The sequence below is a fragment of the Ptychodera flava genome (genome assembly GCF_041260155.1).
Source record: "Ptychodera flava strain L36383 chromosome 23 unlocalized genomic scaffold, AS_Pfla_20210202 Scaffold_23__1_contigs__length_28996876_pilon, whole genome shotgun sequence".
Taxonomy (NCBI): domain Eukaryota; kingdom Metazoa; phylum Hemichordata; class Enteropneusta; family Ptychoderidae; genus Ptychodera; species Ptychodera flava.
The window spans coordinates 22,800,866-22,816,843 of record NW_027248277.1 but is presented as its reverse complement, the minus strand read 5'-3'; the positions used below and the strand labels follow the sequence as shown (position 1 = coordinate 22,816,843).

The following is a 15,978-nucleotide window of genomic DNA, read 5'->3' as shown; positions in this document are numbered from 1 at the left end:
GAGCAATGCCAACAGGTATTTGATACACTTAAAGCCATACTGCAAAGTGCTCCAGTGTTGTCTGCACCAGATTTCAGTTTGCCATTCAAATTAGCTGTAGATGCTAGTGATACGGCTGCTGGTGCTGTTTTATTGCAAGAGGATAGTCATGGGATAGATCATCCTGTTTGCTATTTTTCACGCAAATTTAACAAATCCCAGAGAAACTACTCTACAATTGAAAAAGAGTGTTTATCTTTGATATTAGCTTTACAGCATTTTGAAGTTTATGTTACTTCTTCAAATCAGCCAATAGTGGTTTATATTGATCACAACCCTCTTGTTTTTCTGCAGAAATTCAAAGGCAAAAATCAGAGATTGCTAAGATGGAGTTTAATGTTACAGGAGTTTAATCTTGACATTAGACATATCAAAGGCAGAGACAATTTAATTGCAGACTGTCTCTCTCGTATTTAGAACTTATTGTTGTTCACACTTTTAAGATTACATTTGTAAAAGAAAGATTTTTCATTGAAAAATTTTCTTTTTTGAAGAGGGGGTGTGTTATGTAGGTCATTTCCCCCACACTCATCATGACCTGAGTTCAATTAGTCTAGAACATTCTCAAGGTCACTGCCCTTGATGACCTCACAACCTTGAATTCAATTAGTCATGTTTGGAATGTTCTGGAAAGTTGATTAGTTGTGTAAGGGAGATAATTTTAGAACAGTAATTAGCATGTCAATAAAGTTCTAGATTGTTCTTATATGCCTTTATAAAAGGGACGTGCACAGCTTCCAGTCAGACTTTTGGGATCGTGTCTCTTGTGTGTTACTAAACTCCAGCAGTAGTCATTCTCAAGACTTTTCAAGACCTTCACTGTCAACGCTGGATTTATACTGTGGACTTTGTGCAGCTTCAAGCCTGCAAGCCAAAGGACTGTTCATTCATCCGACTGACTGTTACAACTCTGAGACTGGAGCTTTGCCGTCCCAGCTGAGATAAGTAGTCTGTACACTTTTAAAGCTTGTACTCTGTCCCTGACTTAGCAATTAGTTTTGTTTTCGTAATAAATTTTGTTTAAACGGAAACTGCTGAGTTCACCCTTTTGTTCGTTTTCTCTGCACGTAACAACAGGCCGTATCAAAGTCAAAAAATATCTTCTATCTACAAAGCAGACACTGCTTTGTTCATGGGCAGATGGTAAAGAATGTTACAAATTCGAGAGTAAATTGACATAAAAGCCAGTATGTGATAATGATAAAAATTATACTCTTCTCAAGGTATAGTTTTCAACAAACTCGGATGGTACCATCTTATTACCGGTCTAGCGTGTAACCTCCTTTGCCATGAAATTCAACAGCGATTTGATACCCTTAACCTTCTTAAAAATAATGTGTGTGGCAGTCATAAATAGTTGTCTTCAAACCACTAAATTGGTTTCTCCTCTGTGGAAAAGGGATTGATCATCTCATATTTCAAAATGGCAAATTAGTGGGCATGCTTTCCAACAATGATAGGTACGGATGAATTATAGATACATCCTTAGTCATGGGGCATACTTATTTTGCGATGCCGTAGTTACAGGTTAGTGTTAAAAATCTAGCAGTGCTGGTTAGTAAATCTTTGATTCTTTTTCAATGTCTTACGTATTATGGAACAGCACCTTAACAATTCAATTCACAATATTCACCTATTTATGTGTCTTCAGGTAATGGTTTCCCAGAAGTAACCACTGATAGCAGGATGTGATATACAGACCGATTTTCGAACATTTTTATTGCCTTTAAAATGACCATTTTAAAGAAGCAAAAAATTTTGTCCAGTGATGTTAAATCTAAGTCGGTTACTGTTTGCAGGCTACAATGTATCACGTTTTATATGTTTTCGGCTGCGTATGTACTCACCAACTCTGTCATTAAATTACCACTAAAGCTCCTGCAATTATTTTAGTAACATGACTTATGTATTTCAATGTTAACAGGTACAGGTGGGAAATTCACGGCCAAGAGGTGCGGATTGATGGTGAATTTGTAACTTTAGAAGAAGGCACTCTGAAAATTAAAAACCCAACTAGCCGAAAAAATGACGGAAAATATCAATGCTTTGCCACCAACTTCTTTGGAACGGCATTGTCTCAGAAAATTTCTTTGACCGTAGGACGTAAGTGAACTTTTTGATTCTCACTGAATGTATGAAAGATATCGTTGCCTTGTGCCACTAATGGGCTTCCATTGCAGGAAAATTTGCCTATTAACGTGTTCAACAGCTTAGATTGACTTTAAGAGTTCATTCATTGTTGTACCAAACGGTACATTGCAATATACCATCTTGCTGTCCACGTGGTCACGTCCAGGTCAGTGTGCTGTGGTATGGGAAAGCTTTACAGGGAATTCAAAGTGTTACCCTAGTTTTTTCGTTGTGTGCAAGTATCGGCTCAATTTTGAAAGGGTCAGTGGTGTTCTTACCAAGATTAATTATTTACCTATTCGCAATATGCATCACAATAGCTGAAAAGTGCCATCAAGCATTGATTTCAATCTGTTGAAAAAAAAAATTAGGGAAAGGGCAAATGTGTGAGAGTTTTTAACAAAAACTGTCGCTCTCCGATATTTACTGCTCTTTGTTGTTATAATTTCATTCTGTTTATTTAGATCTCGGCCGGTTTCCTTTAAGTGATAAGCAAAAGCAAAGTTTCCACCTGTATTCAGTAGCCAAGTTAGAATGTAAGCCACCAAGTGGGACACCGCCCCCTAGAGTCTTCTGGAGTTCACCTTTACCAAAGGTGTTGAAATACAGTGACCGAATTAATCAAGATCCAGACGGAAATCTCGTGTTTTCCAACATCTTGGAGTCAGATAATGGAGGGTATTTTTGCAATGCTATTACAGATTTTCTTGGAGAACTTCGACAGGCTCCTGTCATTTATGTAAAGGTGAAAACACGTAAGTTTCAACATTTTATTATTCACATTAAGAAGTGATATTTTGAATTTCTGTAAGTTTGATTTCAAGTCCTTTCTAACCCTAACAGTGCGGTGCATAGATCGTTAGATATAAAACAACTACAAGTTAATACATAAACACAAACAATTATACAGAAATACTCACAAAAGTAAATCATCTTGTGATTCTAAAATGTCTGTTTTTAGGGACCTTGTATCCCTATTTCCCAAATAATGCGTCCTTTCTCAGCTCCTAGGTGACAAATATTTTACTCATTGCTTGCTTTCAGCAAAATATTTCACGTGTTTTGCCAACTGCAAAACATTTCGAAAACAGGTCACGTGCCATTAAATAATGTTCACATGAAAAACCATGGTTAAGAAATGATTTCACGCTAGATTATGCAAATTAATTATTATGCGGTACTATTTTCTATTGGTAAATATTGTCGTCGGCTCCTGTACAACAATAAATAATGAAGCGGATTGTATATCTGTGGAGGAAAATAATTATTGCGATTGGCAGAACTGTATATTGAACATTTGGAATCAGGATTTATTATCCAAGTGAAACTATTATCTAGGCACGGACAGAACAAAAACTGTGACTACGATAGAAGCAGTACTTTTCCGAGCTTCGCTCGGAAAAGTATTGGCGGCAGTACTGGCGGCCAACTCTCATGTACTTAATCGATAAAGTGTATAGTCTGCGATGTTTAAATGATGTTATACATGCGAGTGTGCCTACTAAAAGGCACGTGTACATGTGATTACGAAGAGGTACTGTGGCGTATCGATCGCGCTCGGATCATGGGTCATCGCCACAGAACTTGACCCGAATACCATCTGAAAGCTCTTCACATATTTTAGCCATTCCAAAGTACTATGCAATTAATTTTTAAAAAAATTAATTAATTTAAAAAACTAATTTAAAAATTTAACACGTTTTACTATTTTGTGAGAAAACTTATCTTTTCTGGTCTTGCTTAAGCACGATCACGATTTTGCGTTTACAAGAAAATATCGTAACTTCTGTTTTGATGCATGACGGGATAAGAAAAGGCACCGAACTTGAACACCAAGTGTTAAGTAGTAGAACGCCTCTTGTAAGCCGATGTTAACATTAAAACTTTCATGGTGGTTTTCTGATTTTCTTTTCAAATTTTCAAAATGTAGACCCGCAATAAACGTGTAAAGTAATTTTGTTTACTTCCTTCTTTAGGTGAAAGATGCTTTCAGCAATTGTAGACAGGAGATATTTTTCACTTAATGTGAAATTCGTTACACGAAAATACGTGTACGTTGGCCGGACAGCGAGGCAGTAGTTAATTTAATATAGCAATAGTAAAATAAAATACACTAAAGATTGTTAATTGTTTCACATTATTGTAAAATTTCTGTAATGCTGAGTTTTTGAACACTTGAAGGAGATGGTTGTTAACACTCTGTGTTTAGGTTTAGAACATCATTGTTAATAATATGAGCACCCGTGTTAACAATATGAACAGTAGTCGTTCAAATTTGAACACCGATATCTACATTTTGAACGAGTAAAGACGCGTCTATTGTCCGCTATTTTTACAGTGTGGAAAGATACAAACAAAAACAGGGCGTAAGGATATTAAATGGATAGTCGTCATGAAAACGGAAATTTGCAGAACGTAGCTGTATTTCTGGAAAAGTAATACTGCCATCCACAAGGGATCATTCAAAGTCCATTAGCGTCTGTTTGTTCGTTTGAGAGTGTGTATTGAAAGCCAAAGCGTTACGATTAACAACGCAGCGGACTGAAGCTGGGCCATTGCTGAATTAACTGCTTTATTTTTAAAATTTGAGTTTAAACATTTATGAAATTACAGGTAGTTCATTAATATATCTTGGCAGTATTTAGCACTTGTCCATTTCGGCAAATTAACGAGATGAATTTGTCAATTACAGAAGCAATTTTTTCAATATAATACAAGGCTTTCGTTCTTGGATTGAATCATCGCACCGCTTTATGTAATGAAAGAGTATTGTCACGACAACTTCGACGATGCTAACATGTACACATATTAACACCTGTTAATCAGTTGCAAAAAGCGCCGTCTGTATATATTTTGTGGCGAACTGTGAATGGCGCTCGTTTGCTCCCAGTATTTGGTAATGGGGACATTATTTACGCTGAACTTTTCAGCTATTAGTAATACGCTCCATCATATGTTGACCACAGTCTCTTCCTTGCTTGAGAGACTGTCACAGTAATGAGATCGATATACAAGAGTACATTGGCACTTGACAGTGTGTGTCTAGACGTGTATATCGCATCAAGGCATAGACAGTGGTATAACGTGTACGATTGCGACTCTATTTTTGACTGACTGCACTAGCGATGGTTCTCATTTATTGACAGTGCTAGAGTAGGAGAAAGTTTATATGGTAGATTACCCTGGTCGGTCTCTTTTCCAAATCATTGTATTCCTGGAACTATTTTTTGATAACAGGATTTTCATATTTGTCAAATTTCTCAAAAGTGTTAGTTGGCCCATAACTGAATGTTGCAATATTTCAACACTCATAAAAAATGTGTGACTGGAAAAACAAAAGGGGATGGGCTTATATTTATAGAGTCGGACTTGTCAAGATCGGTTAGTTAGTAAAAGCTGATATATATATATATATATATATATTATATATATATATATATATATATATATATATATATATATATATATATATATTATATATATATATATATATATATATATATATATATATATATATATATATATGTGTGCCCAAGTTCAGAGGTTGCCATAAAGCCATTATGGTGATAACCGGGAGGGCACATTGTATACATTTTGTGTGTATATATATATATATATATATATATATATATATATATATATATATATATATATATATATATATATATATATATATATATATATATATATATATATATATATATATATATATATATATATATGTCCTCATGGGAAATTACAGTGCTCAATGCAAAAGCAGAACGTTATGAATAAATAAAAAGATTACTTCAAGTACAAGTACAAAGTATGAAATCTATTACTTAGTTTCATGCATCTTGCAATCCTAAGATAGAGTGAAAGGATAATTAGCTCGACATTCTTACATATATGATTTTGACGAACCATTATATTTGTAGGTGGTGTTAAAATTCGATAAATAATATTTGTTTTGGTGGCGACATTTTGAAACCAACTCAGAGCGTTTGTTTAATAGTGTAGATTTGTCAGCATTGATAATGTGCAGCTTTTCTGATATACAAAGATTACATCGCTTGTTCATGTTAGAGTAGCTCAATGCTTTATCAATGATTGACCATGAAATGTCAAAGTCTTGACCCTTATTTCTTAAGTTCCATACAAATTTTGACAACTCAGTGTCGTTTTTGTATCCCTCGTTACGGAAAGATATTATGTGATTAGTGTAGCGCGTCTTGAAGATGTTATCAGTGAGGCCGATATAAACCCTCTCTCCGTTGTCCTCCGTTGATACTTTGGCCTTGTACACCACGCCTTTGACTTGACAGTTACCCTTCAAGGGGCATGCCGACTTAACTCTGCAATTGCAATCAGCTCGTTGGTCCTTACGCTGTTCTCCGGAGATTACCCTCTTATTGTGCGATTTGATTATACTTGCCATATTCTTCATAGAGCTATAACTCACTTTAATTGTGTTTCTGATGAAGCTATTAATCCTTTCACTCTATCTGAGGATTGCAAGATGCATGAAACTTAAATGATAGATTTCATTATTTTGTACTTGAAGTAATCTGTTTATTTATTTATTTATTTATATTTATATATATACACAATTTATATATATATACACCTGAGATATGAGAACTCTAAAATGGACTTATATCGAAAAGAGAGGCAGACAAAACAAAGTCGGGCTTGGCCGATCTACAAGGAGGTGGAATTTCAAATATAGAGAGGACATTTACCCGCGATTTGACATTTGCATATCCTCTGCTATAGAAGTAATAGTCAGTTTGAGGAAGTCTGGCGATTTCAGAGACCCAGTGTGCCGAGGCACAAGTTAAGTCATTCTAGTATCGTCTAGGATCATATTAGATTCTCAAAATTGCTTATAACGTTGGGTAAATATCGGCGATTTCAAAGAAATAGCATGTGAGCATGATTAATATGCTAATCCTGTTCGAGTACATTGATTTGGTATTATCTTTATCAACTTCATTAATATTCTACGACTGGCTTAGCATATTAACTAATATCAGGATTACATACATGGCGAGTCAGCATCGGCGAAGTTTTAATGAACAAAAGGCAATTTGTTGTCATCATTAGCTGTGCGTTATGGTTTAAACGGTAACAGTAAAGGTCCTCACAGATATTGTGCACATGGGATTTGGTTTCAACTTACAAAATTTAGTTCTCCAGGCTTCTCAGGGGATGTAATTTTAACAAGCAAAAATTCCCATTTTTCTGTGCTTCTGTCCATTCAATAGGCAAAGGTGTGGTGGTACTTTGTTAATACTACTGATGGTGATTTCTTCATGAAGATCTATTTTGAACCTGTCACGAAAGGTTACAGGGAACACCCAAATTCATATTCAATACCATGGAAGCTAGTTTAAGAACAAATATTAATGCATAGTTCAGAGAACTAAAATGATGCTTTGTCAGTGAAAATTAACATTTTGTTCCAGAGACCAGCTCTGGAACTCTTAGTTTTTGCTCACTTTCCTTCTTTCTTTCTTTCTTTCTCTATTTCCGGTATTACTACCATAGAACATGCTATACACAAATTTTACCTTCTTAACCCAGAATGCATTGCGACACGCTTATGACGCTTATTTCTTTATTTTTATTTTGCATTGCACAAATATCATATTGCGTTCAGCTATTAATAATTCTAGCTGTCTTTCCCTTTGTTTTTCGTTGCTTCTTGCTTTTTATTTTTCTCTAAATACTCGCCGTACAACGTTATACGCCTTCCGTATGGTTTAGACTTGTTATGGCGGACATGTTGAATTTTTGCTTTGCGATTATTCAAGCATAGCGACCGGCGACTGTGCGTCATCGTTCAAGAGCTTAGATATTGTGACGTTTCGGAGAGCGATCGCATTTTGAAGATGGGTTTTATAACATTATTATAAGTTTTGCCGAAGATATTTGTATACATGTACGAGGCTCTAACAGGGTTCTCCCAAGCCCAAAGCAGCGTCGCGGCCCGCGACGCTATCGTTCAAGCCCGTTACGCTTTTGATCTCACCCGACGCTATCATTGTTACTCGCAATGCTATGAGGTTCAGCAGCGAAATGTTCAAAATGGCACGAACTGGTCAACTCCGTGAGATCACACTAAAGGAAGACAGATTATTTGTAGCTTTTTGTTTTACAATGTCACTACTTATTACTCCTTACCTGGCGCCAAATGTAAAAAAAATAATTTACACAATTAAGCTTACTTTAGAGATAAAAAGATGGAATATATATATACTATATATATATATATATATATATATATATATATATATATATATATATATATATATATATATATATAGTATCAATAGAACGTGGGCAGTTGATCCCCAGTGGAGAGTGGAGTGGAACGATATAGAAAACTTGATTGATACACACTACCACATCCAGTTGTTTGGTCCGAACGTATTTTAATGAACTTGTAACACAACGTTTCGCTCCAAAACTGGAGCTTCTTCAGGTGTACTGTTTAACGGAAAATACAAAGATCGTGCTTTATAAGCACGATCTTTGTATTTTACATGATTTTACATTAAGCCTCGTTTTCGAGGCAGCTGCTGACGTTTACAGTATCTGACAGCGCTGCAAAATCTTATATATATATATATATATATATATATATATATATATATATATATATATATATTTTTATTCATATTTATGCTACGTTGACAAAAATAGTGTAGGAATTTCTGTCGTTAATATACAGAATGATTGTCAAAATATACAGCTAAATTTCCTTTCAACATGTAGAGCTTTACCCACAAATGACCGAAAAGACTGACTTTCGGTGAGCCAAACATGGGTTCATAGATGGCTGGCCACAGACTAATTACATCTATTGAAGTTTTTGCTTTACTGCTGTTCTCTCTTTGATATTAGTGATTGGCATCGATTTATATACAACAGTTCTGGAAATTTGGTTTTACACAGAACGTGTGAAATACATTGCCACTTTGAAATAAAAATTTGAAATTCATATACTACTAGGTAGATCGTGCCTCGGGGACAGATATTCGGACGCTTAAATTTTTACAATTCTCTTCTGATATACCACTCATTAGGGTTCATTTTAAAGCTCTTCGTGTAAGAAAACTTTTCATTGGCTTAGTTTTTCGAAAATCGAAAATTTTATTTTTTCTCCATAGACTTAACACAGGGATGGCGGCCATTTTGAATTTTAAATATCGATAAACCTTGGGTTATTTGTTTATCTAGTACCAAAATTTGCATGGTGACCCCCGATTTTTATTCTTGATTTAGTAAGAGAATGGTTGAAAGTTTCATTAACAAAAGTTTGAGCAAAAGTTTAAGTCTTTAATTTTCGAAGTGCATACTTCCTTAACCATGGCAGAATGACTAAATTTTTAAAATATTTTGTTTTACCTTTGTCTCACGGGTGACCCTGTCATCCGAAAGTTGGAATAGGGGTCAACCTGTTTTCGAAGGTTGAAGTAGGCCGAAAGAAACTGATCGGTTCCTTAGCGGTTATTACAACCACGTTTTGTCGACATTGTGTCGTATTCGAGTGATGTGTTTGTATTTTGATGAGGTTGGTTGGTTGATCTACATCAGAGTAATATCTATTTACAATAAACAATGCATTACATAATATTAATTAAAGTTCCAATAGCAAAGCATTTACAGTTGATTCAAATTATGTTTACTCCACAGTGGACATTTACTAAAATATATTATTTGAAGGTTCAAAGTAAACAAACTCACAATAAATATTTAACAACAAATAAGCTATTTCATGCAGGCTTACTGATAAATCTGCCAATACTGCACAAAATATACAAATTTCTTGATACTCTTGTCAATGCAAATGATTTTTGTATATGTATAGATAGTGGCCATTATATTACAATTAATTGGATTTAATTCATGAATTAAGTACTGTATATGAATATATCCTCAGACAGTTATTCCAAACCAAGCAGTGCTCATTGCCAAATTTGTGTAATTAAGTGCCTAGTAACTGCAACTATTGGCAATCGTTTTTCAAGGTTTTCTTAGATATGTCAGCGACAGATTATTTGTGTGCTTCCCACGGAAAATTGAAAACCCAAGGTATCAGCTTGAATGTTGACATGACTGTATATCTGTATCGTGTTATGTTAGTGTTGATAATAAAGTTCAGGTTAAGATTTCAATTTTTGTTTTCATCCATAAAGTTTAGTACATATGACACAGTGACGAGTTTCATTAACGAAACTTGGTGTTCCAAAATGCTGTAGAATGTAGATCGAGAAACTGTAGTTGATACAAACAACAAAAGAACATAAACCTATCAAAAGTTAGAGTTACTGTAACCTTTACACGAAGAGCAAAACTATTTAGATATCAAAATATCAAAATTTCTCTGGCAATAGCGGGGTCTCCAAATTTTTATTATCCTTTATAGGGTTCATCAGATGTTGATGGTTAGAGTCCACTAGGTTTTGTTATTGGATAAGGTGCAAGAGGACTGTGCCGGCCAAACCCCATCTATTATAACTTAACACCACTTTACAGTTATTTGATCTCATAAAAGATTCAACACTTAACCGCATTAGGTATTTATTATGGAGATTACTATCAGGGTCACCAAAGCGTTCGATTGATAGCTATTAGTAGATCACAAATATTCGTTTTTCGATCACCTTTCCTAATATATTCATATTAAAATAAACCTTAAGCCTGTCAGATTTCAAAATTAAGCGTTCTCATCGATAATCGATATATTTACACCGACGACGATTTTGAACTGCCTAGCTTTCCGATTGAAAATATCTCAAAAAAACATGATTGTCCCTGAGGCGGAGGGGTTTCAAGAATATATGGCATCGTCATGACGCATACTGTTGATACCCCGACTGGATTTTCCAGTAATTCATTTGCTCGACTTATGCTATCAGCAGTAATCAGATTAATTAAATTTTCATGTAAAAATTAATATTGTTAATGTTTGTGTTTTTACCAGCCGGTGAATGTTATCATGCTGTCGACGGGTCCGATTATCGTGGCAATGTTTCGATGACTGATAATATGAATACATGTCAAGAATGGACAGAACAGAGTCCACAGTCGCATAGCAGGACTCCAGAGAATTATCCAAACGCCGGCCTTGGAGAACACAATTACTGTCGTAACCCTGACGGAGAGAACAAAGCTTGGTGCTACACGACAGATTCTTCTATTCGTCGGGAATTTTGTGATATTGGACAACCAGATGAATATTGTGGTGAGCAAGTCGAAACGTTATTACATTGAATGAAATATATTGTTCATCAGTCCCTATGCTCAACAATTTAGTAACTATTTGGGTTTTGTGACGTTAAAGTTATGTGGCTTACAGTACTCTTGCAACATGCTCTTTATTTTAGGGGGCGCTGCACCCAACACAGCGTATATTTGCATGTGAGCACAAGTAGTATGCTATTCCAGTTTGAGTACTTTTATTTTGTTTTATAATTTTCAACGTGCTTCACACCCTACGACGGTCTTAGCATATTAACTAAACCCAAAATTCCGACTGGGGTTTTATGCACAGTGAGTCAGCATCGGTGAAGTTGCATCGGTTGAAATGTTGAAGAATGTCATCAAGATTTGCCCTCTGTTTTACAGAGATCCCAGTCGAACAGCGTGCCCCAGTTCTGATATACCATCCAGAACAAGTGGTTACCGTGCTGATGGGCAAGACAATGAAGTTGAAATGCTTGGCTGATGCCTAGTGAGTATATCTATATTTTACTGTTAGTTGTACTTTCACTACCTAAAGGCATGACACTGGGCAATCTCCGTTTTGTTTGAATCATTACAGTAGCAAAGATTGACAGTCAAGAAGATAAGACACAAAGAAGTTTGCCTTGTCTGTTGTGGGAACAGCGACTGTTCCCTCTATTTTTCCGCGATTTCTGGATCATATCGATACTAGACGATACAAGAATAACCGGCATTGTGCCTCGACACGCCGGGTCTTTAAAATCGCCGATATTTACCCCTAATTTGCGGGAATCTAATATCGATACTAAACGATACTAGATTGACTTGATTCGTCTGGCACGCTGGACCTCTGAAATAGGCCGTCTTCCTCTTTTTATGCCTCTCTCTTCGAAAGTAACATATAGACATAGTCGCTAGGCATGGGCTAAGCATTTCAACTTCATTGTTATGCCCTTCAACACGATGACCTCTTAGTCTGGATGGTATATCAAAACTGGGGCACATTTTAGAGTTGTCAAATCTCTGGTTAATATGCGACATAAAGTAATAACACAAAATTACTTCAAGTTCAAAGTCATGGTATCTGTTACTTAAGTTTCATGCATCCTGCAATCATCAGACAGATTAAGTTAAAGTAATACTAGCTCAACACTCTATGTATGATCTGGACGTACCATTCTATTTGTAGGTGGTGTTTAAATTTGGTAGGTAATATTTGTTTTGGTGAAGATATTTTGAAACGAACTCCGAGCGTTTGTTTAAAGCGTAGATTTGCCAGCATTGAAAATGTGCAGCTTTTCTGATATACAAAGATTACATCGCTTGCTTATGTTGCTTACTCTAACAAGCTGAAAGGTTAACCTAACCAATATTTTAATCTAGGGTTAACAAATTAATTAAAATTGAATGATTATTTGCAAAAAGGTGATTTTTGAGTTAAACATTCATGCTATTGTCAGAAGGGTCAAATTATAATTTCCTCGGAGGGATAGCTGTTGTCAACCTACTGCAATGCTGAAATAGAGAATTCACTAGATGGTAGCATACAAATAGATATCCCTTATATTCACGTTTACACGACTGCAAGACCATTGACAGTATAATTCTTAATCATGAACACTTTTGTGGAAAGGGACTCCGCAGAAGAAATAACGCCAGGAACTTTTTGTGAGATGAACAATCTTCATAATGGTAAGACTATGACTTCAGGTGACGCTGTTCGTGACGCTGAAAATTATTTTTTTCAATCTTTCAATTTGTATTAAAATGTTAACACGAGATAAAAAAATATGTTGGAGTAACCTTTTTGCTTGACATGGTGTCGTAATTTGGGTGAGAAAAAGTGTACAATTATGCAAATGTACGCAATTATCGAATTTCCTAGCTTCATAATCTTCCGTCTACATCATGTTTGGAAAAGTTAACTCCAATCTGTCTGGGTCAAATTTTGTGAAATTTTCACATTGATCTCCTTATTGACAATATAACAAAACTTTTTTTTTCAGCAATAAGGTTCTTTTATTTTTGAATAAGGGTCATTCCAATTCTGCGCGTACCATGATTATAATAAATATAAATAAATTTCATAATATTAGTCCTTCAATCCCTCGCCATTTAAGAATCGGAATAGATAGCCGACAAGTGTATCCAATGGTATATTAAATTTCATTAGTATGTATCACTTGCTTGACTTACCTATTTTTTTTCAATATGTCTAAATTGCGGTTTTCTAACCCAAATATGTCTTTAAATTCTTTAGATGTTTTTCAAAATATATAGTATGAGAGGGTTTCATGTCATTTTTGATAACAAATATTGATTTGATAAAAGTGTACAGCGCTGCCAAAAAAAGAACTGCCGCTGGCAGTTCTGTGTCCACTGTCCATGGGAAAACTCACACGGTAGGTGTTAAGGACATTTGTATTAACTGATGTTACTTACGCTGCTTAAAAGAGGCATGTCATATTTTCTTCTTTCATATGCAGTCCGACTCCAAAAATCAACTGGGAGCGTGTTGATGAAGAAATGCCGGTAGACAGAGCATCTACAGAATCATTTGGTCAGACACTAGTCGTGGAGAAAGTTGACTTTTCTGATGAAGGTTTATACAACTGCTCTGCAGAAAATGGGATCAATCCTGGAGTTTGGTGGCTTGTTAGGGTCAGAGTTGAAGGTACGATTTCCTTATCTAGGCCATCCATTTAATGTGCACAGCTGTGCTAGTTAAGGCTTCTGAAGATATTCTAGGGCCTAGGATTTTACTAATTAATATTATGTACGGTAAAAGCTGGATACAAAGCTGTGTATTTAACATTAGGTTAGGTTTAACATTAGATTTAACTTTAGGTAGTAGGTGGAATAACACAAAAAGGTTAATCTCACTCCTACAAGAAATCTCTATCCGCACAGTAGTGTTTCAACACTAGTTATGTGAGCTGAAATATCAAACCATAGTATAACCAAACGGCACAATAATTATAGAAGAGGCATTTTTAAGAAGAAGCATTTTTAATGTTGTGATGTTTTAGATGCCAATACGACAAAACCGAGCCGTGGCTACAATAAGAACTCATATACAATATTGCAAGTGTCTCAATGTTGGCTGTGCAAACGACTCTTGTTTCTCCCCAGCGATTGCATCAACTTAATAGATTTCCGTCTATTTTGGTTACAGCCTCTTTCCTTTTAATCAAGTTAAAAATTAGAGTGGCCTCTTGATAAATCCATCTTGATTCAGAAAACAGGTGAAAGTCACGTGAACATTTCCGGTGAAGGTGTTAACCGATACATATGAACATAATTAACCCAAAAATTAACACTACGAAATTGTAACTGAGACATGTCACTGGACGTGAAAGGTAGTCCAAGGTAATTCGACATGTTAGCATATAAGTAGTGTTCCACATTTCACGAATTCGAGCAACTCTGTAGCCGATACATTTGCTTGAATACGTGAAAGTAAGTCAAGGGTTTTCAATGTCATCCAAAATATGTGATAAAAAATTGCTGCCAAAGAAGTCATACCTGTACCAATAATAGCTTAGATAAATGTAAGTAAGTAGACGTTTTCCTGTTAAACCTGTTAGGATCAATTTTATGCCATATCAGTCAATGGCCAAGAAAAAACCAAAGCTCCTTGTAGTTTCTTTGATATATGAAAGAAGGTCACAGGTTATCCAACCTCAAACAATGGTCAAAAAATCTCAGTGCGGTTTTTGTCGATTTTTACTGAAAAGTTCTGTTGTTTCAGATGAAGACGATTTTTAAAAGTCTCGCGAGCGACTGAGTGACTCAACATGCGAAGCTTCAATATACCTTAGAGTGACCAGAATTGTTCCCTATTATTTTCATGGACGCCATCATGTGTTTTGAGCGCTAGTAAAGAAAATAAAAGATAGAACATGTAAAGTATTGTTTTAACGGGCCAGTTATAATGAATAACACTGCCATTAGCCTGTAAGTGTTATTCTCCACCACTTTGTTGATACAAAATATCGTTACCATCAGTCCTAAAATATAGAAAAGGAGAGAAAAACGTCGAGCATATGAACGAGGACACACAGAAAGAGGGTTTGAATTGAATGTGAAGATGATCGGAGTTTACATTTAGAAATGTACAACTTGTGTCAATACCAATACGCGAAAATTGCCAGTTTTTAGAAGGAACACTGGTTTTCAGTCTGGATTGAAAGCAAGGTAGTGCAGTTGCTATTGTAACGATAATGATGGCACAATACATCCCTTCTTAAATGTCTTGGCTATTATCATGGTAAAATTGCCAATTTATGGCCAACACTTTGACAGATTAAACACTAAATCAACACTTGCCCGGGTCTGACATAATATGCGCGCGTGTACTGTTTTTATCAGAGGGTAAACTGGGTGATTGAATTTATTGTTTTACGCAATGACTATGGCAAGTAACAATTAATTGAGATCTATTTTATTCTGTCTTATTACTAGTCATGAATCAATGCTGTTATTGACCATGCAAACGTCGATTATGCATCTTCTGACGGAAATAAAATTTATAATCTTAGGAACACCAAGAGCTGAGTCCTATGTAATATTGTCATTTTATATTTAAACGTGCTT

The 15,978-nt window shown here is 35.4% G+C and overlaps 1 protein-coding gene across 1 annotated transcript in view; it reads left to right on the top strand.

The window, feature by feature from the left end:
- LOC139124122 (neuronal cell adhesion molecule-like) overlaps nt 1-15,978 on the top strand; it is a 39,671-nt gene that overhangs the window by 12,531 nt on the left and 11,162 nt on the right. Inside the window, exons 3-7 of the mRNA XM_070690266.1 lie at nt 1,964-2,142; nt 2,634-2,924; nt 11,141-11,401; nt 11,785-11,890; nt 13,869-14,056. Of these exons, the coding sequence (XP_070546367.1) occupies nt 1,964-2,142; nt 2,634-2,924; nt 11,141-11,401; nt 11,785-11,890; nt 13,869-14,056 (1,025 nt within the window). The remainder of the gene's footprint in view (nt 1-1,963; nt 2,143-2,633; nt 2,925-11,140; nt 11,402-11,784; nt 11,891-13,868; nt 14,057-15,978) is intronic.